Genomic DNA, 24,661 nt, shown 5'->3' on the forward strand with positions numbered 1-24,661 from the left:
CCCTCAATTATTTTCAGCTCAAAATTATTGAGATTCCAGGGAATTTAAAAAAATACTAAATCTCCAATGTTGCTGAAAAATCCTTACGCTGAATCAGTATGTGGTTGACTTACTAATGGTTTTGTTTCCAATGATAAATTGTAGAGAACCAGCCACTCGGTTATCATTTTCAGACATAGAATTTATAAGTATTAATTTCTGTTGCTGATTTGAAAAATCATCTTGGCAATTTACATTGTTCCATTGAAATTGTTTTTCTTCAGGACCCACAAACTCCTTGAAATATGTCCCTTTAGTAACAGGCCTAGCCTCTGCCCGCAACTTGGAACATTTAGAAATGGTTCGAGTTCCTTTCCTTGGAGGTCTTATTCAGCATGTAGTTGAAGACAGTTGGAGATCAGGTATTCATTTTCCTTTAGTTACTAAATATTTTAAAAATCAGTTAAAAAATTTATTAAGCTTTATTTAGCTTTTCTACAGAGTCTTTATAAAAGAAATGCTTGTTAGTAATTTTACTTTCTATCTGGTGTATTTGATGAAGAATAAGTAACTATGAGTGTGGCTAGTATTCATTTCCTTTTTATGCAGTGTTAAACCTCAAAATGATAAGTCATGTTTTCTGGCTTGTTAATACTTACCAGTTAGTTAATAATTCATGGTATATTTGAAATCTTTCTGAGAAATGTTAACAGAAATATCCTAGTGGCTATTGCTGAGAAGAGATATTTTTTGACTTAGACAAATTAGGTCTACAAAAGAACTCGGGCATTAGAAATGTTAACCTAACATTTGTCTGATACTTTATAATATATAAAATGTTTTAAAGTTTATCAGTTGGATACTAGATCCACCCATACCGATCAGATGATGGCTTTTAAAAGAAAAAAAGATTTTACTGCCTAGCACCCATAATTATATTTTAAATGATCATGTGTAGTAGAATGTGCTCCGTGTTAACTATCTCCTCATTTCAACAAAAAGACCAAGAAGTTTAGCTATATAGATAATTAATAGTTGGGGACACAAAATGTAACTTTGAATGTCCAAAATGTAAATGGAAAATCATCGAGTACCATTGGTAACAAATAGATGTTATCATTAATACTGTTAAAATGAGTCAGAAGTGCATTTTTAACATTTTGTCAGTTAATCAAGTATGGTGCAAGTGTAATTCATTACATTGTGTGAAGGGAATGGAGACTCTCTCAAAATGAACAGTGCAATTTTTACTCCTTGTCTATAGCTAACCAGATTGAAGTCAGAAAGGGAAAGAAGACCACAGTGGACTCCTTCATTAGAAGACTTAGAGAGAGGTGCCAAAAGCCAAGAATTTGCATAAATGGCCTAAAAGAGCAACAGAGACTTTCCTTCCCTAATAAGTGTTTAAGAACAACTCTCATTTTACTTAAGGAGCCAGAATATCTCACACAGTAGTTAATTTCAGAAAAATCATAGATCCAAATATAAAAAATAAACTTTTTAAAGGAAAAGTTTGGAAACTGTCTTTTGTAACATTGTTGGGTAGAGATTTGTGCATCAAAAAGCATTTACCATAAAGAAAAAAATTGGTAAACGGTGCTAAATTAAAATAAAGACTATTTGTTGTTGTTCATCAAAAGGCATAAATGAGAGCTCGAGTAAAAAAGTCAAGCTACAGAGTGGGAGAAGATATTTGCAGTACAGCTATCAGATAAATACTTAAAATACAAATTAATGCTCAAAATTCTCTAAGCCAGGCTTCAACAATACGTGATCCGTGAACTTGCAGATGTTCAAGCTGGTTTTAGAAAAGGCAGAGGAACCAGAGAGCAAATTGTCAACATCCACTTGATCATCGGAAAAGCAAGAGAGTTCCAGAAAACCATCTATTTCTGCTTTATTGACTATGCCAAAGCCTTTGACTGTGTGGATCACAATAAACTGGAAACTTCTGAAAGAGATGGGAATGCCAGACTACCAGACCTGCCTCTTGAGAAATCTCTATGCAGGTCAGGAAGTAACAGTTAGAACTGGACTCCAAATAGGAAAAGGAGTCTGTCAAGGCTGTATATTGTCACCCTGCTTATTTAAATTATATGCAGAGTACATCATGAGAAACACTGGGCTGGCTGAAGCACAAGCTGGAATCAAGATTGCTGGGAGAAATATCAATAACTTCAGATATGCAGATGACACCACCCTTATGGCAGAAAGTGAAGAAGAACTAAAAAGCCTCTTGATGAAAGTGAAAGAGGAGAGTGAAGAAGTTGGTTTAAAGCTCAACTTCAGAAAACTAAGATCATGGCATCTGGTCCCATCACTTCATGGCAAATAGATGGGGAAACAGTGGCTGACTTTATTTTTCTGGGTTCCCAAATCACTGCAGATGGTGACTGCAGCCATGAAATTAAAAGACGCTTGCTTCTTGTAAGAAAAGTTATGACCAACCTAGACAGCATATTCAAAAGCAGAGACATTACTTTGCCAACAAAAGTCCGTCTAGTCAAGGCTATGGTTTTTTCCAATAATCATGTATGGATGTGAGAGTTGGACTATAAAGAAAGTTGGGCACTGAAGAATTGATGCTTTTGAACTGTGGTGTTGGAGAAGATTCTTGAGAGTCCCTTGGACTGCAAGGAGATCCAACCAGTCCATCCTAAAGGAGATCAGTCCTGGGTGTTCATTAGAAGGACTGATATTGAAGCTGAAACTCCAGTACTTTGGCCACCTGATGTAAAGAGCTGACTCATTGGAAAAGACCCTGATGCTGGGAAAGATTGAGGGCAGGAGAAGAAGGGGACGACAGGATGAGATGGCTAGATGGCATCATCGACTCAATGGACATGAGTTTGAGTAAACTCTGGGAATTGGTGATGGACAGGGAGGCCTGGCGTGCTGCGGTACATGGGGTCACAAAGAGTTGCACATGACTGAACAACTGAACTGAACTGAAAGAATTTAAAATACATAAATTCTAATTTATGTATTTAGAATACAAAAAGAACTAATACTAGTGAGAAAAAGTCAGAAACGAGAGGAAAAATAGGAAAACATTTTGAGTAGAAAAGATCTTATGAAAGAGGATATCTGAATGGCCAGCAAACATGAAAATATGGTAAATTTCACTGATCATAGAGAAATGAAAATTAAAACTACAGTGTTATATACAAGCAGTAAAATGATTACACCTAAACAGTTATCACTTAAAGTGTATATAAATGCTTTACTGAAAGTGCTGTGGTCAAATGGGATGATAATTGTTTTTGTTCCTTTTTTCCTTTAACTAGGTGGTTTTCGAAATTTGCACACTATTGTTTTGGGAGCTTGTAAAAATGCACTTGAAGTAGATCTTGGTTACCTCATCATCACTGCTGCCCGTAGGTATGTTTTCTCTTCACGTTGGGTCAGAATTATGTTTTTATCTGTTTTATAAAAATTGGCAGAATATGTATATGATGTTTGACCATGCGTTTTTCAGATTTAAAATACAGAGAAGTTGTTTAAATAGCAGTAGGTTATCATTTAGGGGAAGTCTTCTATACAACTGATGACCAAGTGAGCTGCAGTCCAGACCCAGCAAGTGTTAAAAGGCGCATGATCTCATCAGAAAAAAGCTGTCAGTTATCTGGAAGTGCCTGAGATTCCAACAGAAGTCAGTACTGATACTTGCTCAGGAGCCATTGTTTCATCCTCTGGACAGATTTCTGAATTGTTTTAGTTGGTGATAATTGCTATTTAGAAATCACTGTTTTAAGTCAGCTTTTTCAGCATCCTGACCTTTAATACTTTTAAATTTTTAACCTGTCTTCACATCGCTTGATGCCACATTTACTATTCCCTGCATATCAAAAGTCTACCTCTGCTTTTACTTTTATAATATGTAAATTGAATTTTAAAAAAGGAAACTCTTCCTTTCGATCATAGAATGTGAAGAGTAAAATAAAACTGTATTTAAGTGAATAGATACTGTTACCTACTATAGGACTATACTCTGTTAAAAATGGGACTTATTATTAGCCTCTAAAAGTTATTAAAGAAATACCAGATTCTTGCCTTGACTTAATCAGGTTTAGGAAAGTACCAAAAAGGATATAAGATTATTATAAGTCGTTCTTACTGTGACTTTAGTGTACACATGAGATGTGCCCACACTTTTATAAAATGCTATTTTAAAGGAAGCATCTCTAATATTTTTTCATGGAGGAGGCAGTGTTTTTGCATTTGACACTTCAGTATGATAAACTTCTTTCAGAGCCTTACATTAGGAAGAACCTTTTATTCTGATGGCTTTCATTTTATTCCTCTGTGTGTCTCTCATTCATAGGTTACATGAAGTTCGGATCCAGCCTTCCCTAACCAAAGATGGCGTCTTTTCCGCCCTAAAGATGGCAGAGTTGGAATTCCCCCAGTTTGAAACCCTTCATCTGGGATATGTAGATGAGTTTCTGCTGCAGAGTAAGAATTAGCTCATTTACTCCCCTAAAATTATTGTTGGAAACTTACTTGACAAAGTGAATTGTAAATTTGGATGTGCCATTATTTTCTTAGACATAAAAATACTTAAAATCTCAGGTGCTCTCACTTCTTGAAAAATTTGAACTTGAAGTGCCAGTGATTTTTTTTTTCTTTTTCTATATTGCCTCTGATTTTAGCATATTACAGAAAATGAGGTGATTGTCTACTCAAAAAAAGATCCTTACCTACATTTGATATTGTCTCCACTTTGCTCTCCAAGTTTCTTTCCCATTCTGCTTCATTGTTTTCACAGAATGTTATCCTTGCTTTTGTTTGCTGAATTTGATCTACCACACTTCTTGAAGCTTTTGCTGCTCCTCTCAGATGAGGTCCCAGCCCCTACCCCTGCTCTTCATTTCTGTAATAAGCCCGCTGGGGGTTCTGGATTTTCTGATAGTGTTAGCATATTTTGGTCAGTATTCATTTAATAACTGCTGTTGGAAGGCTTGTCCACAGCATATTCTGGAATGTATTTAAAATTGGGAACTCAGTCCTTTGAGTTTGAATGCATGTCAGTTCACTATTCAAACTTTTTCCCACATGCAAGAACATTTACACCATCAAAATGTTTTTATTTTTGCAAGAATTAGTTTCTTACTCATGTACTTTACAACAAGTCTTTCTTAAACTCTCGGTGTCACACTTTGCATTGTTAAAGAACGTAAGAAGGCTTTGTTGTTTTTGTTGTTCAGTTCCTCTGCTGCTAATCTGCTAAGTTGCTTCAGTTGTGTTCGACTCTGTGCGACCCCATAAACGGCAGCCCACCAGGCTCCCCCGTCCTTAGGATTCTCCAGGCAAGAACACTGGAGTGGGTTGCCATTTCCTTCTCCAATGCATGAAAGTGAAAACTGAAAGTGAAGTCACTCAGTCCTGTCCGACCCTCAGCGACCCCATGGACTGCAGCCTTCCAGGCTCCTCCGTCCATGGGATTTTCCAGGCAAGAGTACGGGAGTGGGGTGCCATTGTTCAGTCACTCAGTCATGGCCAACTCTTTGCAAGCCCATGGAGTGCAGCATGCCAGGCTTCTCTGTCCTCCACTGTCTCCTGGAGTTTGGCCAGATACATTGATGCTGTCTAACCATCTGATCCTCTGCTGCCCCCTTCTTTTGCCTTCAGTCTTTCCCAGCATCAGGGTCTTTTCCAGTGAGTCGACTCTTTGCATCAGATGGCCAAAATTATTAGAGCTTTAACATCAGTCCTTTCAGTTACTATTCAGAGTTGATTTTCTTTAGGATTGACTGCTTTGACCTCCTTATAGTCCAAGGGACTCTCAAGAGTCTTCTCCTGTACCACAGTTCAAAAGCATCAGTTCTTCAATGCTTAGCCTTCTTTATGGTCCATGTCTCGTGTCTGTACATGACTACTGGAAAACTGTAGTTTTGACTATATGGACCTTTGTTGGCAAAGTGATTCTCTACTTTTGAATACACTGTCTAGGTTTGTCATTGCTTTTCTTCCACGGAGGAAAGATATTTTAATTTCAGGGCTGCAGTCACCATCCACAGTGATTTTGGAGCCCAAGAAAATAAAATCTGTCACTGCTTCTACTTTTCCCCCTTCTATTTTCCAAGAAATGATGGGACTAGATGCCATGATCTTAGTTTTTTTAACGTTTGAGTTTCAAGTAAGCTTTTTCACTCTCTTTAACCCTCATTAAGAGGCTCTTTAGTTCCTCTTCACCATTAGAGTGGTATCATCTGCATATCTGAGGTTATTTCTCCCAGCAACCTTGATTTCTTAAGACAGTCCAGATCAAACAATATGACTGTTGTTTTTCCTTTTTCAGAGAAATTGCTAACATTCTCTGTTTCTACAGTGTCTATATAGTAACTTAAAATTATTAGCTTTAGCTTAATTTTATTAAGCTAATAATTTTAAGTTCAGTTCAGTCGCTCAGTCGTGTCCGACTCTTTGCAACCCCATGAATTGCAGCATGCCAGGCCTCCCTGTCCATCACCAACTCCCGAAGTTCACTCAGACTCAGTCCATCGAGTCCGTGATGCCATCCAGCCATCTCATCCTCTGTCGTCCCCTTCTCCTCCTGCCCCCAATCCCTCCCAGCATCAGAGTCTTCCAGTGAGTCAGCTCTTCGCATGAGGTGGCCAAAGTACTGGAGTTTCAGCTTTAGCATCATTCCTTCCAAAGAAATCCCAGGGCTGATCTCCTTCAGAATGGACTGGTTGGATCTCCTTGCAGTCCAAGGGACTCTCAAGAGTCTTCTCCAACACCACAGTTCAAAAGCATCAATTCTTCGGCACTCAGCCTTCTTCACAGTCCAACTCTCATAGTAACTGAAAATATATATATTAGTATATAGTAACTCAAAATTTTAAGGTAATAGTTAAAATTATTATTGGTAATTGGTGTTTTTCTGCAGTCTTGTTTTTTGTTCCTCCTAAAAGCTAAAAACTTAATGGATTTGTATATTCATGATGACTGTATTTTAGGTCCACTGAGAATTGTCTTTATAACCAACTATTTCTCAATAGTGTTTATTTCCCCTCAACACACATTTTCATTTGAAAACACTTTACCTTTTGACTACCATTATCTTATGTTTGCAACCTAGCTTATTTCATAGTCTTCTTTATACTTAATAATCTCTTAGTTATCTTTTTATAAGTCATTCTTCATATTTGCTACAGTTCACCCATCTCTCGTATATATGTACTTTCCTCTGTTACTCCAAAGATAAGTCTGGGATTCTCTGTCTGGGAATAGGTGCCAGGTGCCTCTAACAAACATGGAGAGATTACAGGTCACTGTTTATACTCTGTCACTTAATCTCTTGCCTCTCTGCCATTTAGATTTTGAAACATCTTTCCAGAAGGTTGGGGTGGCTCCTGGTAAAACTTGCATCAGTTCTTTGTTCCAGAGATTCTAGCAAAATATAGAAATAGCACCTTTGGCTGCACACATTTATGGTAAAAGTGGCAGTGCCAGGTTCAGGAAATGGATGTGCTGAAAAGTAGATGCTGTGTACTAGGAATGTAAGAAAAGTGATCCAAGGATGAATACTCAGAGAGGGGTTCTTTGTTTACGTGGATTCATGGTTTCAGAGCTTTGTGGGAAAGTGATACGGGTGTAAACTCATTTAGATTCAGGAGGAGTATAGAGTAGTCTTTAGTGTTGGGACTTTGGAAAGGAGTGAGATGGAATCTTATTAATCATGGGACCTGGGGAAATCATTTCTTGGCTTCAGATCACCCAATAAAAAAGTAGAAAATGGTCTTATACCCGTTTGACAAGTGAGAAAAGATGGACTTTTATAATCTCTTACACTTAGAAAGCGCTCAGTAGGGCTTCTCTGGTGGCTCAGTGGTAAAGAGCCAATGCAGGGATGTGGGTTCGATCCCTGGTCTGGGAAGATCCCACATGCCTCTGAGCAACTAAGTCTGTGTGCCGCAACTACTGAGCCAGCACTCTGGAGCCCTCGAGCCACAAGTGATGGAGCCCAAGTGCCCTAGAGCCTGTGCTCTATGGGAAGCTACCACAATGAGAAGCCCATGCACCACAGCAAAGAGGAGCCCCACTCAGAGTAGCTCAAAGCACCTTAACAAAGCAGAGCTCACCACAATTAGAGAAAGCCTGTGTGTAGCAAGAAGACCCAGTGTAGCCATAAATAAATCAATCTCAAAAAAAAAAAAAAAATTCAGTAAATGGTAGCTTTTACTTCTAGCTGACCTCTGGGCTGAAGGAAAAAGAAACAATCTAAGTCCTAGGTGATGTAATCAGGATTCTGAAGAAGTGTGACAATCAGGAGACCCTAAAAATAGAAACAGATCTCAAAGGAATGAATGTAAGACATGGATTTATCATGCTAGGCTGCAGCAGTAATGCTGGAAACACCCACTTGGGATCAGTTCAAGATGAACCTGATCATAAGGGAGAAGGCAAATTATACTTCACAGGGCAAGAACAAAGTTTTTACCAGGAGACTAAAAGAGTATTTCTCAGCAAAATTATGAAGAATCGGTTAAGGTGAAATGTCCAAGAATGCCAGTAAATACAAAAAACAGGGACCCTAGGAGCGAGACCACGAATTACATGGAAAGAGAAATTTAAAGAGTTGGGAGTAAATCCCAGTAATGGGCAGGACAGCTTCACCAGAGCAACAGTGTTTTCTTTGTAGTTTGTGTCAGTTTTGATTGCTGGGATTGTGAGAGACATTTATTGGGTTCCTATATCCCAGTATTAGGCTGGACATTGAAAATGTAACTGCCAACTAACTAGGCAGAGTCTAGTTTTCCTTCAAATTGCTCATAGTAAAGTGGACCATCCTATAGAGTAAAGGTCAGGCAGGTGGCAGGAATAATAATAGGAAGCAAGAGACACCGTGTGATATCCTGTGGCATAATCTAGACTGGCGGATCATTTTTTGCTAAACCCAACCCCTACTCTCTGACAAGACAGTAGACCTTAAGACCTTGAAGGACAGAGAATGGATGTGTCTGTCTGAGTTAAAAGTCCACTCTCTAAGGTATAAATATTTACTAACCAATACCACAGTTCTTGGATGCACTCTCAAAAATGCTCTAAGGTAGAAATATTTACTAACTAATACCATAGTACTTAGATGCACTCTCAAAAACGACAGAATAATCTCTCTTCATTTCCAAGGCAAACCATTCAATATCACAGTAATCCAAGTCTATGCCCCAACCAGTGATGCTGAAGAAGCTGAAGTTGAACGGTTCTATGAAGAGCTACAAAACCTTTTAGAACTAACACCCAAAAGAGATGTCCTTTTCATTATAGAGGACTGGAATGAAAAAGTAGGAAGTCAAGAAACACCTGGAGTAACAGGCGAATTTGGCCTTGGAATGTGGAATGAAGCAGGGCAAAGACTAATAGAGTTTTGCCAAGAAAATGCACTGGTCATAGCAAACAACCTCTTCCAACAACACAAGAGAAGACTCTACACATGGACATCACCAGATGGTCAACACCAAAATCAGATTGATTATATTCTTTGCAGCCAAGGATGGAGAAGCTCTATACAGTCAACAAAAACGAGACCTGGAGCTGACTGTGGCTCAGATCATGAACTCCTTATTACCAAATTCAGAGTTAAATTGAAGAAAGTACGGAAAACTGCTAGACCATTCAGGTATGACCTAAATCAAATCCCTTATGATTATACAGTGGAAGTGAGAAATAGATTTAAGGGCCTAGATCTGATAGACAGAGTGCCTGATGAACTATGGAATGAGGTTCGTGACATTGTACAGGAAACAGGGATCCATCCCCATGAAAAAGAAATGCAAAAAAGCAAAATGGCTGTCTGGGGAGGTGTTACAAATAGCTGTGAAAAGAAGACAGGCAAAAAGCAAAGGAGAGAAGGACAGATATAAGCATCTGAATGCAGAATTCCAAGGAATAGCAAGAAGAGATAAGAAAGCCTTCTTCAGTGATCAGTGCAAAGAAATAGAGGAAAAGAACAGAATGGGAAAGACTAGAGATCTCTTCAAGAAAATTAGAGATAGCAAGGGAACATTTCATGCAAAGTTGGGCTTGATAAAGGACGGAGATGGTATGGACCTAACGGAAGCAGAAGATACTAAGAAGAGGTGGCAAGAATACACAGAACTGTACAGAAAGGATCTTCATGACCCGGATAATCACGATGGTGTGATCACTCACCTACAGCCAGACATCCTGGAATGTGAAGTCAAGTGGACCTTAGAAATCATCACTATGAACGAAGCTAGTGAAGGTGATGGAATTCCAGTAAATCTATTTCAAATCCTGAAAGATGATGCTGTGAAAGTGCTACACTCAATATGCCAGCAAATTTGGAAAACTCAGCAGCGGCCACAGGACTGGAAAAAGTCAGTTTTCATTCCAATCCCAAAGAAAGGCAATGCCAAAGAATGCTCAAACTACCGCACAATTGCACTCATCTCACATGCTAGTAAAGTAATGCTCAAAATTCTCCAAGCCAGGCTTCAGCAATACATGAACCGTGAACTTCCTGATGTTCAAGCTGGTTTTAGAAAAGGCAGAGGAACCAGAGATCAAATTGCCAACATCCACTGGATCATCGAAAAAGCAAGAGAGTTCCAGAAAAACATCTATTTCTGCTTTATTGACTATGCCAAAGCCTTTGACTGTGTGGATCACAATAAACTGTGGAAAATTCTGAAAGACATGTGAATACCAGACCACCTGACCTGCCTCTTGAGAAACCTATATGCAGGTCAGGAAGCAACAGTTAGAACTGGACATGGAACAACAGACTGGTTCCAAATAGGAAAAGGAGTCTGTCAAGGCTGTATATTGTCACCCTGCTTATTTAACTTCTATGCAGAGTACATCATGAGAAATGCTGGACTGGAAGAAACACAAGCTGGAATCATGATTGCCGGGAGAAATATTAATAACCTCAGATATGCAGATGACACCACCCTTATGGCAGAAAGTGAAGAGGAATTAAAAATCCTCTTGATGAAAGTGAAAGAGGAGAGTGAAAAAGTTGGCTTAAAGCTCAACATTCAGAAAACTAAGATCATAGCATCTGGTCCCATCACTTCATGGGAAATAGATGGGGAAACAGTGGAAACAGCGTCAGACTTTATTTTTTTGGGCTCCAAAAATCACTGCGGATGGTGACTGCAGCTATGAAATTAAAAGACGCTTACTCCTTGGAAGAAAAGTTATGACCAACCTAGATAGCATATTCAAAAGCAGAGACATCACTTTACCGACTATGCTTCATCTAGTCAAGGCTATGGTTTTTCCTGTGGTCCTGTATGGATGTGAGAGTTGGACTATGAAAACGGCTGAGCACCGAAGAATTGATGCTTTTGAACTGTGGTGTTGGAGAAGACTCTTGAGAGTCCTTTGGACTGCAGGAGATCCAACCAGTCCATTCTGGATGAGATCAGCCCTGGGATTTCTTTGGAAGGAATGATGCTAAAGCTGAGACTCCAGTACTTTGGCCACTTCATGCGAAGAGTTGACTCACTGGAAAAGACTCTGATGTTGGGAGGGATTGGGAGCAGGAGAAGAAGGGGACGACAGAGGATGAGATGGCTGGATGGCATCATGGACTCGATGGACTTGAGTCTGAGTGAACTCTGGGAGATGGTGATGGACAGGGAGGCCTGTTGTGCTGAGATTCATGGGGTTGCAAAGAGTCAGACCTGACTGAGCAACTGAACTGAACTGAACCATAGTTCTAAAAACGGATGCAGATTCTCAAAGTTTACTCTTCTCTACACATGGCCACACCTGACTCGAAAAACATTATCCTTACCAAGGGAAAGTTACATTTTAAATAATTAATTAATTAATTTGGCTGTCCGGTCTAGATTGTTGTTGTGTCGTGTGAGATCTTTTAGTGCATCGCCGCACACCAGCTGTGGTTGTGGGTTTAGTTGCTCCATGGCATGTAGTATCTTATTTCCCCAACCAGGAATCAAACCCACATCCCTTGCATTGCAGGGTAGTTTCTTTACCACTGAGCCACCAGGGAAGTCTCAGAGAGTTACATTTTTAAGATTTTATTTTCCTCTTTAAAAGCCAATAAAACTTCACCATAAATGTAAACCGGTACAATATATCCATCAGTTTTGGTTTAAGGCTTCACATTCTGTTTTCCTTTTCTAAACGATTGAAAATAATCTGCTAGCTGTCCCTTAACTTTTAACATAAATTTTTTTATTTTTCAAAATAAAGGCTACTGTTTGTACAGAATACCTAACCTAAGATTGTATCTGAACCTGACGATGGACAGATGAAGCAGGACAGTCATAGAGAGTAATCATACTGGATGTTAAAGAGTTGACAAGTTATCAAGATTCCATGACACTTAAGAATCTTTTGTTTTTTAAATTTATTTCTAGGCAGAATGGCTAATGCAGATCTGGTGAAGTATGGTTTGGCTGATGTGGTGGAAAATCCTGGTATTATCACTGATATAGGGATGAAGGCAGTCAATGAAGTTTTCTCCTGTATCAAATATCTGGCAATTTATAATTGCCCCCATCTACATAACCCATATAATTGGATCTCAGGTACTATATCTTAAGTACAGGTATATTTTATTGGTGTCAAAATAATACATATCTTTGTTTTCTGTATGGCATTAATTAACATTCCTCATGTAAAATGTTGATTTTTATATATATTGTTCATAGAAGCTCTGGGAGCCTTTGATAACTGAGTTGGAAATACTTTCAACGCCTCTTCGAACTTTTGAGTTTCTCTGCCTAGAAATTTGCACTTGTCGAGATTATAGATTCAGTCACACTAATTGTTACATGTTTTTCTTTGGGCCGGGCATGTAAAATTAAGCTTAGGAATTGTTGCCTGGGATATTATGGTTGTTTTCTCTGTGTTACCTTAAAATGGCATATCATCTGAACAGACAAAGTAGGTATGTATGTATTTTTAAAGCTTCAATTAAGTGACATACTAAACATGTAGTGAAATTTTCTATTACCTTAAAATTTTAGGCTACTTCAGATGATATCTGCCTGCCTGATCCCTTGGGTACAGAAGTGTGACTTTTGCTCTTGGTATTTTTCCTTATGAGAGAAGTTTTATTCCGCTCCCTGTCCCTCGCAAGAGAGTAATGCTATTTATTTTTTTTAAGGCACTTGTTAAATACCTAAATTCACAAGCCTTTAATAAAGTCAGAGCTAGAGACTTTTCATTTTGACACCCTCGTACCAAACCAGGCCCTCTCACTGACAGCTGCAAACCAACCCTGACAGCTGTCTGAGCCATCACACACGGATACTACAGCTCCACACAAAACCCACCTCCAGACCTACTGCAGGGTTCCTGAGCTTCTGCTAAGATCACTCATTAGAATGGCCATGTCTCACCCATGAGAAGAGAAGTTCTACCCCTTGCCCAGCTGCACCAGGAAGCTATTGGAAAGTACAAACTTTAGATTGTAGCCGGCATAGATCACTTTTAAAAAATAACATTTATTGGGTTTTTGGTTTGTTTGTTTTCTTAAATACAGAAGAGTATAAAGAAGAAAATAAAAAATGGCCTATAATCCCATCACTCAGAATTCCTGTTAACACTTAAAAACTAAAAGTAATACATGCATTTGATAAACAGTATCAAACAGTACAGAAAGGTACAAAATGAAAGGCCTCCTCTTCTCAAAGGTAACCACCATCAATGGTTTCTTGTGTATTCTTCTGGACAGGTTATTTTGTGCATTTGCAGCCTATACATGTATAGCATTTAAAAATGATTTATGTATACAGAAGGACCTTACTATGTATATACATTGTCCTGTAACTTGTATTTTGTACTGAGAATATTTTGGAGAGCTCTCCATGTTAGCAAGCTTATTCAGTTCTTCATTCTTTTAGTAGCTGCATAATGTTTTATTAAAGGAATACACCAACATTTCTTTTAACTAGTGTCCTGTTGTTAAATAGGCATGTAGGTTTTAAGTGAATCACATTTAAACAAAGACAGACTTACTTTCAAGTTAATGATTTCCAATCCATCTGGTTCTTGTAAAACTGGGTAAGGAGACATCATAGTTTAGAGTCATTAAGTGGTAGAGATCATGAAATAATATAAAATTTACACAAAGAAAATGGGTTTGAAAGTCTTTGTGACCTATGGCAAAATTCATGAGTAATGGAGAAAGTGTTAGTTACATATTTTCTCTGGCCATGTCATTTCTTCAACAGACCACTCAAGGTGGACTCGATTGGTTGATATCAACTTAGTGCGTTGCCATGCTTTGAAGCTGGACTCCTTCGGCCAGTTTATTGAATTGTTGCCCAGCCTGGAGTTTATTTCACTGGACCAAATGTTTCGTGAACCACCCAAAGTAAGTCACATTTGAGAGAGTTTTGTAATCAAGAAAACAACCTAAGTAATTTTTTTCCCTAATGATATGCCTTTACAAATGATATAATATGACTTTTTACCGCCAGCCTCAGTGAAGGAAGGCATAAAGGTTATAATAATGGATGGCCATATGTTCTTGTGAGTGAATACTAAGGGGCTTCCAGATAAAGAAAAAAGTAAGTGGAAAGCTGTCTCCATCAGGTTTATAAAGTTAAGATAAGAGCAAAGGTGGAAATCTGAGCTAAAGCAAAAATTATTACCTAGAGTAGTTAGTTGAAAGAGTAGATCTCGAATTAGGAACCCAAAATAGAAGTAAGGATTAGGAACTTATTTTGGATGTGTTCTTTTGCTGCTACTTTTTCTATTCAGTCGCATATCTGGGGAAATCTGAAGTTGCCCAGTTGTACAAAATGTTATTTTGAAACTTCTTAATGTATGTAGAATCTTAACTTATTGTAATAGAAACTTAATGTTTCAATGAATTAGGTTCTCTCTTGTCAATTCTTAATGGTTATACCCTCACTGTTGAAGCAGTGCCGTATAGTAGGGAAAGTTCAGCGGTGCTATATAGTAGGGAAAACTCAGGGCTTGAGGACAAATTATTGGGTTTCAAGTCTCAGCTGTACCACATACTGGTCATGTACTGTTGGGCGGATCCCTTCCCATTGTGCATGTCATCATCTGTAAATCAAGACTAATAACTTTGTCTTACTTGAGGTGTTGTGGGTCTTAAATGAGGTTCTTTATGAATAGGTGAAAGTATTTCATAAAGTGCTATATAAGTATTCTATGTAAAGATGAAATGAAGGAATATTAAAACTAGTGTTTTATTCTAATCCAAATTAATAAGCATGTGGTTTCGTCTTGCTTCAGGGCTGTGCTCGGGTTGGTCTGAGTGCAGGCACAGGAATTGGGGTTTCCTCGGCCCTTGTTAGCAATCAGAACTCCAACAATGACAATGATAATAATGCCCAGAATAATGCCAACATCCACGACAACAACCACCATCACCCAGATGACTCAGATGAGGAGAATGACTTCCGGCAAGACTTGCAGCCAGGAGAGCAGCAGTTTGCAGCCGACGGTAACCCAGAGCTTTTGTGAGCTCCAGAGAGAGGCGGGTTTCCTTTGGGGCCTGTTTCTCTGACTCTCCTGTCTCCTCCCCCATTTCGGTGTGTCACTTTGCACACTGGGGAACCTCGCTACCAGAGCAGCTGGTGGGTGGATGGAATTGGCCTGTCTGCTTGCTTGTTTCAAAGTTGTCTTTGTGATGCCTCTTGTCCATAGAATCTATTGGAGGTACTTACAGAAAGGGAAGGACTCAGATGCCGTGAGAATTAGGTGTGGTGAGCCTGAGAAGCCTGGCTGAATGGAGATTTAGCTGTCAGGATTTGGGTGAAGAAGCATCTTCAGTATCTTGCTAAACAATAGATATTCTCTCTCACCATTGAACTTGAGTGTGGAGACAATTTTTGGATGTACCAGGAATTGGAAAAATGAATACCAGACGTGTGCTAGACATTTTGTTGGAAACCCTTCACACACCTCTCACTATTAAGTCTTCAAAACCACCCAGAAAATTAAGCACATGAGCTAATAAGGACCTATGGGATTTCACTTATGTAACTATCCATCCAATTCTTTGATACTGACTGAACTCCTGCTCTCTGCCACCCCATGTGTTATTAGGCTTCATCCGCCCATATTAATGAGTGAGAATGGAGTGAAATTGTTTCCTTACAGATGTTCCAGTTTCTCAGCTGACACTTAAGAACTGGAAAAGGAATCTCTTTTAGCCACTTTTTTGGTTGTTGCCCCTTATTCTCTTGGACAGAGTAATTAATGAAAATAGGGTGCCCCGGTGTGTTCATTACTTCCATAACGAAAGTATTCTGTGTATAATTTCCTTTAAGATCACTCTGTATATGCAGGTCCTGACCTAAGACTCATTTGTAGGCATTGTCTTCACTTCCCTACCCTACATATTCTTCTCTCTATAGAGAATGCTCCATTCTGGCTCTTGGCAAAGTCACCAGTGGCTCTTGTATAAAGGCCAGTGATCTTTTCTCCACTTGCATCTTCTCTGACATCTCATCTCAGCTGCATTGGTCACTGTTGTCCACTTCTATCTTCCTGAGGTATCTGTTTCTCTTGGCCTTTCTGAAACCATTTTCCTGATTTGTCCTCCTGTCTCACTGGACATGCCTCCTCAGGTTCCTTCACTTGTACCACCTCCTGTCCTCCACTCTTGTCCTTCTCTCCCTTTTTCTTTCTATAAGCTTATCCAGTCTCATGGCTTCAGTGCCAACTATATACAGTTGAATTCTAACCTTTATTTTCAGCTTTGATATTTCTGTTTTTTAAAGTAATTGCAGTTATATCCAACTTCATACTTCTGATTTCCACAGGAGTACTTTTAGGCATTTCAAACTTCTGGCTAAATCTCTCCTAAAACACACAAAAAAAGTGCAGAGCCAGTAAGTGCTAGGGGTTAAGGAGTGGAGTGTGGAGTCTGCTGTTGTTTCTTTGCCTTCTTGTCCTTGTGTGCCATCACAAAGATCTGGACTTCAGAGAACACTGACCATCTGTAGGAAACTGGGGCAGTACTTGAAGTGCAGCACTCCCCAAATCCTACGAACCCAGTTGTGTTTGGAGCTGATGTACTAGACAGAGTATAGAATCCACTAGAAAGTTACATGGCCATTGGCTTCTTGGTATAGAATAGGGGATGCCTTTCATTGTTAAGTCATATATTGATGCAGCGTGAACCAAAACATATGTAAGAATACTGCATTCAATTTAAGAACAATGAAACTTAAGTCCACTGACATTTGAAGTTAAGGTTCAATAGATATGAGATATAGTTACAAAACAAATAACTTGAGGTACCAAATTTGTCAAATGTGTTATCTTCAAATGCTGAGAAGTTAAGGAGTTAGTGACAAAAATGCCAAGATTGAGGAACTCAACAGCCTCAACAAGAGGAAACCTAAGAATACCAAAGATGGTGGCAGGTTTTTAGAGAAGTGAATATTGGCATGAAACATTAGGCTCCATGGGTCCTTCCAACTTCATGCTATATTTATGTGTATTTATTATTACCCACATGTCAGGTTAATTCTTTTAAATAAAAAATAAGGACGTGGGGAATTCCCTGGCGGTCTGGTGGTTAGGACTCAGCGCTTTCACTGCCTTGGCCCAGGTTCCATTCTTGGATGGCACCCACAAGCCACAAGACACAACCAAAGAAAAAAGACCTGGAGAAAGGGCATGTGACTGTTGATCAAAACTAGAAGTACAAAAAATTCAAGTAAAAGAAACAACAGAAAAAAAAAAAACAACCATAAAGAGGGATTAAAAAAACCCATAAATTGGGATTAAAAAAAACATAAATTGGGATTAAAAATAAAAGGGATCATGAATGAATGTTAGTTGAAATGACTAATATTAATGCTTGTACTCCTTAAGTACCAACATAACAATATTTTAAACATTAGTTTGAAATGTTCGCATGTCGACTTTACTCACTGTAGAATTTTAGAACTTTTCATGAATGGACTTTTGGATTAGTGCTAGAATGAAGTAGATTCACTCACCCTGTTGCCTTGTTGTATTTAACTTAATAGCTTGCATGAAATAATTGCCTGTCAAGGAAGGGCACTGTAAAATTTTAAAGGCCATTTAATTTATATAAGTTAAGTGTCTTTGCTAATAAACCACTGACATAAAATATGGTGTTTTTTTAGTGAAAATTATCATGAAAGTAATAGATGACTCCAACAAAAATGTTTTCATTGTTATACAGAGTACTGTTAAATTTACCAAGATTCAATAATTTGGTTATGGATATTATCTTAGATTTGCACTTCCAAAACTGGTAAACAGATTTAGAATGCTTTATTGTGAACTACTTAGCTTCCCTGGTGGCTCAGAGGATAAAGTGTCTGCCTGCAATGCAGGAGACCCGGGTTCAATCCCTGGGTTGGGAAGATCCCCTGGAGAAGGAAATGGCAACCCACTCCAGTATTCTTGCCTGGAGAGTCCCATGGACAGAGGAGCCTGGCTGGCTATAGTCCACGGGGTTGCAAAGAGTTGGACACGACTGAGCGACTTCACTTTCACTTTCATTTTATGTTAACTGAAAATCTCAGTTCATTACCTTCATTTTGCAGCACTGTAAAACAGGAGATATCCATATTTTTTAACAATTCTCATTGTCTAGCAATATTATCATCTGTCAAAATCATGCCTCTGTAATTGCTAAAGCATTTTGCCAAGTTATTTACATATGATTACTTTTGAAGTAATTATAAGTGTAAAGCATAGTTTTATTTATATATCATTAACTGTTTTTCTATCTGGATTTAAAATAAATCCCATGTATTTACTGCTTTCAAAAGTGGGGTGCCACTCCATTCCCTCACTACCACCGCTGCAAATTAGCAACTAAGTGAAACTGCTCTGCAGCATTTATTCTGGACAGTGGTTCTCAAATTTATATGTAAAAGAGACCAGTTAATGTATCTGTAAAACTAGGTCAGCTCCATCAAGGTTTATGGTTATATTAGGTAACAGTATTTTTTTTAATAACTGAAACAACATTTCACCTGAACAGAATGTTTGGTAAGCATTGATATTTGATTAAAAGATAGCTTACGTAGTTTCTGTAAGTTAAAATTGTTCTGAAAAAGATGTACTTCCCAATGGTAAAATACTTTGAAACAAAAAAATCAAAACCAAGAATCACTTACAACTTCCCTAGCCCCAAAGTACCATCATCTCATTTAATTACCAAAGACATCTATTGAGATATTATCCTTTCTTTTCTTTTTTTAATAATTTATTTTAATTGAAAGCTAATTACATTACAGTATTGTAGTGGTTTTTGCCATACATTGACATGACTCAGTCATGGGTGTACATGTGTCCCCCATCTTGAACCCCCCTCCCACCTCCCTCCCTCCCCATCCCATGCCTCAGGGTTGTCCCAGTGCACCGGCATTGAGTGCCCTGTTTCATGTATCGAACTTGGACTGGTGATCTATTTCACATATGGCAGTAGACATGCTTCAGTGCTATTCTCTCAAATCATTCCACCCTCGGCTTCTCCCACAGACTCCAAAAGTCTGTTCTTTATATCTGTGACCCTTTTGCTGTCTCGCATATAGGGTCATTGTTACCATCTTTCTAAACTCCATATATATGCATTAGTATACTGTATTGTTGTTTTTCTTTCTAACTTAATTCTGTATAATAGGCTCCAGTTTCATCCACCTCATTAGAACTGATTCAAATGTGTTCTTTTTAATAGCTGAGTAATACTCCATTGTGTATATGTACCACAGCTTTCTTAACCATTCTCTGCCAGTGGACATCTAGGATGCTTCTATGTCCTGGCTATTATAAACAGTGCTGCAATGAACACTGGGGTACATGTGTCTCTTTAAGTTCTGGTTTCCTCAATGTGTATGCCCAGCAGTGGGATTGTTGAGTCGTATGGCAGTTCTGTTTCCAGTTTTTTAAGAAATCTCCACACTGTTCTCCATAGTGGCTGTACTAGTTTGCATTCCCACCAACAGTGTAAGAGGGTTCCCTTTTCTCTGCACCTTCTCCAACATTTATTGTTTGTAGACTTTTTGATGGCAGCCATTCTCACCAGTGTGAGATGGTACCTCTTGTGGTTTTGATTTGCATTTTTCTGATAATGAGTGATGTTGAGCATCTTTTCATTTGTTGATTAGCCAATCTATATGTCTTCTTTGGAGAAATGTCTGTTTGATTCTTTGGCCCATTTTTTGATTGGGTCATTTTTCTGTTATTGAGCTGCATGAACTGCTTGTATATTTTTGAAATTAATTCTTTGTCAGTTGCTTGGTTTACTGTTATTTTCTCCCATTCGGAAGGCTGTCTTTTCATCTTGCTTATAGTTTCCTTCGTTGTGCAAAAGCTTTTAAGTTTAATTAGGTCCTATTTGTTTATTTTTGCTTAAAAGGATCCTGCTATGATTTATGTCAGAGAATGTTTTTCCTATGTTTTCCTCTAGGAGTTTTATAGTTTCTGGTCTAACATTTAGATCTTTAATCCATTTTGAGTTTATTTTGTATATGGCTTTAGAAAGTATTCTAGTTTCATTCTTTTACAAGTGGTTGACCAGTTTTCCCAAAACCACTTGTTAAAGAGATTGTTTTTATTCCATTGTATATTCTTGCCTCCTTTGTCAAAGATAAGGTGTCCATAGGTGCATAGATTTATCTCTGGGCTTTCTATTTTGTTCCATTGATCTATATTTCTGTCTTTGTGCCAGTACCATACTGTCTTGATGACTGTAGCTTTGTAGTATAGTCTGAAGTCAGGCAAGTTGATTCCTCCAGTTGCATTCTTCTTTCTCAAGGTTGCTTTGGCTATTTGAAGTGTTTTGTATTTCCATACAAATTGTGAAATTACTTTTTCTAGTTCTGTGAAAAATACTGTTGGTGTCTTGATAGGGATTGCATTGATCTATAGATTGCTTTGGGTTTATACTTACTTTCACTACATTGATTCTTCTGATCCATCAACACGGTATATTTCTTCAACTATTTGTGTCATCTTTGATTTCTTTCATCAGTGTTTTATAGTTTTCTATATATAGATCTTTTTTGTTTCTTTAGCTAGATTGATTCATTATTTTCCTCGCAATGGTGAATGGAATTGTTTCCTTAATTTCTCTTTCTGTTTTTTCTGTTACTGTATAGGAATGCAAGGGATTTCTGTGTATTAATTTTATATCCTACAACTTTACTATATTCATTGATTAGCTCTAGTAATTTTCTGGTGGTGTATTTATGGTTTTCTATGTAGAGGATAATGTCATCTGCAAAGAGAGTTTTACTTCTTCTTTTCCAATTTGGATTCCTCTTCTTTTTCTTCTCTGATTGCTGTGGCTAAAACTTCCAAAACTATGTTGAATAGTAGTGGTGAGAGTGGGTACCCTTGTCTTGTTCCTGACTTTAGGGGGAATGCTTTCAGTTTTTCTCCATTGAGGATAATGTTTGCTGTGGTTTTATCATATATGGCTTTTATTATGTTGAGTTGTTTTCCTTCTGTGCCTGCTTTCTGGAGGGTTTTATCTGCATCTATTAAGATAATCATATGGTTTTTATCTTTCAATTGATGTGGTATATCACATTGATTGATTTGTGAATATTGAAGAATCCTTGCATCCCTGGGATAAAGCCCACTTGGTCATAACGTATGATCTTTTTAATATGTTGTTGGATTCTGTTTGCTAGAATTTTTTGAGGACTTTTGGATCTGCATTCATCAGTGATACTGGCCTGTAGTTTTCTTTTTTTTTTGGCATCTTTGTCTGGTTTTTGTATTAGGGTGATAGTGGCCTCATAGAATGAGTTTGGCAGTTTACTTTCCTCTGCAGTTTTCTGAAAGAGTTTCAGTAGGATAGGTGTTAGCTCTTCTCTAAATTTTTGGTAGAATTCACCTGTGAAGCCATCTGGTCCTGGGCTTTTGTTTGTTGGAAGATTTTTGATTACAGTTTCGATTTCCATGCTTGTGATTGGTCTGTTAAGATTTTCTATTTCTTCCTGGTTCAGTTTCGGAAGGTTGTACTTTTCTAAGAATTCATCCATTTCTTCCAAGTTGTCCTTTTTATTGTCATGTGGTTGCTGATAGTAGTCTCTTATGATCCTTTGTGTTATCTGTTGTGATTTCTCCATTTTCATTTCTAATTTTGTTGATTTGATTCTTCTCCCTTTTTTTCTTGATGAATTTGGCTAATGGTTTGTCTATTTTATTTATCTTGTCAAAGAACGAGCTTTTAGTTTTGTTGATTTTTGCCATAGTCTCTTTTGTTTCTTTTGCATTTATTTCTGCCCTAATTTTTATTATTTCTTTCCTTCTACTAACCCTGGGGTTCCTCATTTCTTCTTTTTCTAGTTGCTTTAGGTATAAAGTTAGGTTATTTATTTGATTTTTCTCTTGTTTCTTGAGGTAAGCTTGTATTGCTATGAACCTTTTCCTTAGCACTGCTTTTACTGAATCCCACTGGTTTTGGGTTGCCGTGTTTTCATTTTCATTCGTTTCTTTGCATATTTTGATTTCTTTTTTGATTTCTTCCATGATTTTTTGGTTATTCAGAAGCGTGTTGTTCAGCCTCCATATTTTTGTATTTTGAATAGTTTTTTCCTGTAGTTGACCTCTAATCTTACTGCATTGTGATCAGAAAAGACGCTTGAAATGATTTCAATGTCTTTGAATTTACCAAGGCTAGATTTATGGCCCAGGATGTGATTTATCCTGGAGAATGTTCCGTGTGCACTTGAGAAGAAGGTGAAATTCATTGTTTGGAGGTGAAATGTCTTACAGATATAAATTAGATCTAACTGTATCATTTAAAGTTTGTGTTTCCTTCCTAATTTCCTGTTTGGTTGATTTGTCCATAGGTGTGAGTGGCATATTAAAGTCTCCCACTATTAACAGGTTAATTGTTAATTTCCCCTTTCATACTTGTTAACATTTGCCTTACATGTTGCAGTGCACCTATGTTGGGTGCATATATATTTATAATTGTTATATCTTCTTCTCAGATTGATCCTTTCATCATTATGTAATGTCCTTCTTTATCTCTTTTCATGGCCTTTATTTCAAAGTTTGTTCTATCTGATATGCGTATTAATACTCCTGCTTTCTTTTGGTCTCCATTTGCATGAAATATCTTTTTCCAGCCCTTCACTTTCAGTCTGTATGTGTCCCTTGTTTTGAGGTGGGTCTCTTGTAGACAGAATATATAGGGGTCTTGTTTTTGTATCTGTTCAGCCAGTCCTTGTCTTTTAGTTGGGGCCTTCAGCCTATTTACATTTAAAGTTATTATTGATAAGTATGACTCCATTGCCATTTACTTTGTTGTTTTGGGTTTGAGTTTATAATAAACCTTTTCTGTGTTTCCTCTCTAGAGAAGATCCTTTAGCAATTGTTGAAGAGCTGGTTTGGTGGTGTTGAATTCTCTCAGCTTTTGCTTGTCTGTAAAGCTTTTGATTTCTCCTTCATATTTGAATGAGATCCTTGCTGAGTATAGTAATCTGGGTTGTAGATTTTTCTCTTTCGTGACTTTAAGTATGTCCTGCCATTCCCTTCTGACCTGAAGAGTTTCTGTTGAAAGATCAGCTGCTACCCTTATGGGGATCCCCTTGTGTATTATTTGTTGCTTTTCCCTTGCTGCTTTTAATATTTGCTCTTTGTGTTTGATCTTCATTAATTTGAATAATATGTGTCTTGGGGTGTTTCACCTTAGGTTTATCCTGTTTGGGACACTCTGGGTTTCTTGGGCTTGGGTGGCTATTTCCTTCCCCATTTTAGGGAAATTTTCAACTATTATCTCCTCAAGTTTTTTCTCATACCCTTTCTTTTTGTCTTCTTTTAGGACATCTGATTGAATGTTAGGGTGTTTAACATTTTCCCAGAGGTCTCTGAAGTTGTCCTCATTTTTTTTAAGTCTTTTTTCTTTTCTCTTCTCTGCTTCATTTATTCTATCTTCCGCCTCACTTATCCTATCTTCTGCCTCAGTTATTCTACTGTTTGTTCCCTCCAGAGTGCTTTTGATCTCAGTTATTGTATTATTCACTAATGATTGACTGTATTATTTCTTCTAGGTTCTTGTTAAACATTTCTTGTATCTTCTCAATCCTTATCTCTAGTCTATTTATCTGTTACTCCATTTTGTTTTCAAGATTTGGGATCATCTTTACTATCATTATTCTGAATTTTTTCAGGTAGACTCCCTATTTCCTCTTTTGTTTGGTTTGGTGGGCATTTATTATGTTCCTTTACCTGTTGAATATTTCTCAGCCTTTTCATTTTGTTTAGATTGCTGTTTTTGGGGTGGCCTTTCTGTAGGCTGGAAGTTTATGATTCCTCTTTATTGTGGATCTTGCTCCCTGTGGGTGGGATTGGACTAGTGGCTTGTCAAGCTCTCCTGGTTAGGGGAGCTTGCTTCTGTGTTCTGGTGGGTAGAGCTGGATCTCTTTTCTCTAGAGTGCAGTGAAGTGTCTAGTAGTGAGTTTTGAAGTGTCTATGGATTTGGCAAGGCTTAGGGCAGCCCATGTTTTAATGCTCAGGACTATGTTCCTGTGTTGCTAGAGAATTAGTGTGGTATGAGTTGCTCTGGAACTTGTTGGCTCTTGGGTGGAGCTTTGGTTTTAGTGTAGGTATGGAGGGTTTGGGATGAGCTCTTGTCTATTAATGTTCCCTGGAATCAGGAGTTCTCTGGTGTTCTCAAGTTTTGGATTTAAGCCTCCTACCTCTGGCTTTCAGTCTTGTTCTTAAAATAGCCTCAAGACTTCTC

At 38.0% G+C, this 24,661-nt stretch overlaps 1 protein-coding gene across 32 annotated transcripts in view; it reads left to right on the forward strand.

Moving 5' to 3' along the window:
• The window catches only part of FBXO38 (F-box protein 38), a 66,935-nt gene that overhangs the window by 19,772 nt on the left and 22,502 nt on the right, over positions 1–24,661 (forward strand). For all 32 annotated transcript variants that reach the window (XM_060416557.1, XM_060416566.1, XM_060416556.1 and 29 more), the window contains 6 exons: positions 264–401; positions 3,267–3,360; positions 4,304–4,434; positions 12,342–12,512; positions 14,163–14,305; positions 15,199–15,409. In XM_060416557.1, coding sequence (XP_060272540.1) covers positions 264–401; positions 3,267–3,360; positions 4,304–4,434; positions 12,342–12,512; positions 14,163–14,305; positions 15,199–15,409 — 888 coding nt within the window. The remainder of the gene's footprint in view (positions 1–263; positions 402–3,266; positions 3,361–4,303; positions 4,435–12,341; positions 12,513–14,162; positions 14,306–15,198; positions 15,410–24,661) is intronic.

Source organism: Ovis aries, chromosome 5 (genome assembly GCF_016772045.2).
Source record: "Ovis aries strain OAR_USU_Benz2616 breed Rambouillet chromosome 5, ARS-UI_Ramb_v3.0, whole genome shotgun sequence".
Classification (NCBI taxonomy): domain Eukaryota; kingdom Metazoa; phylum Chordata; class Mammalia; order Artiodactyla; family Bovidae; genus Ovis; species Ovis aries.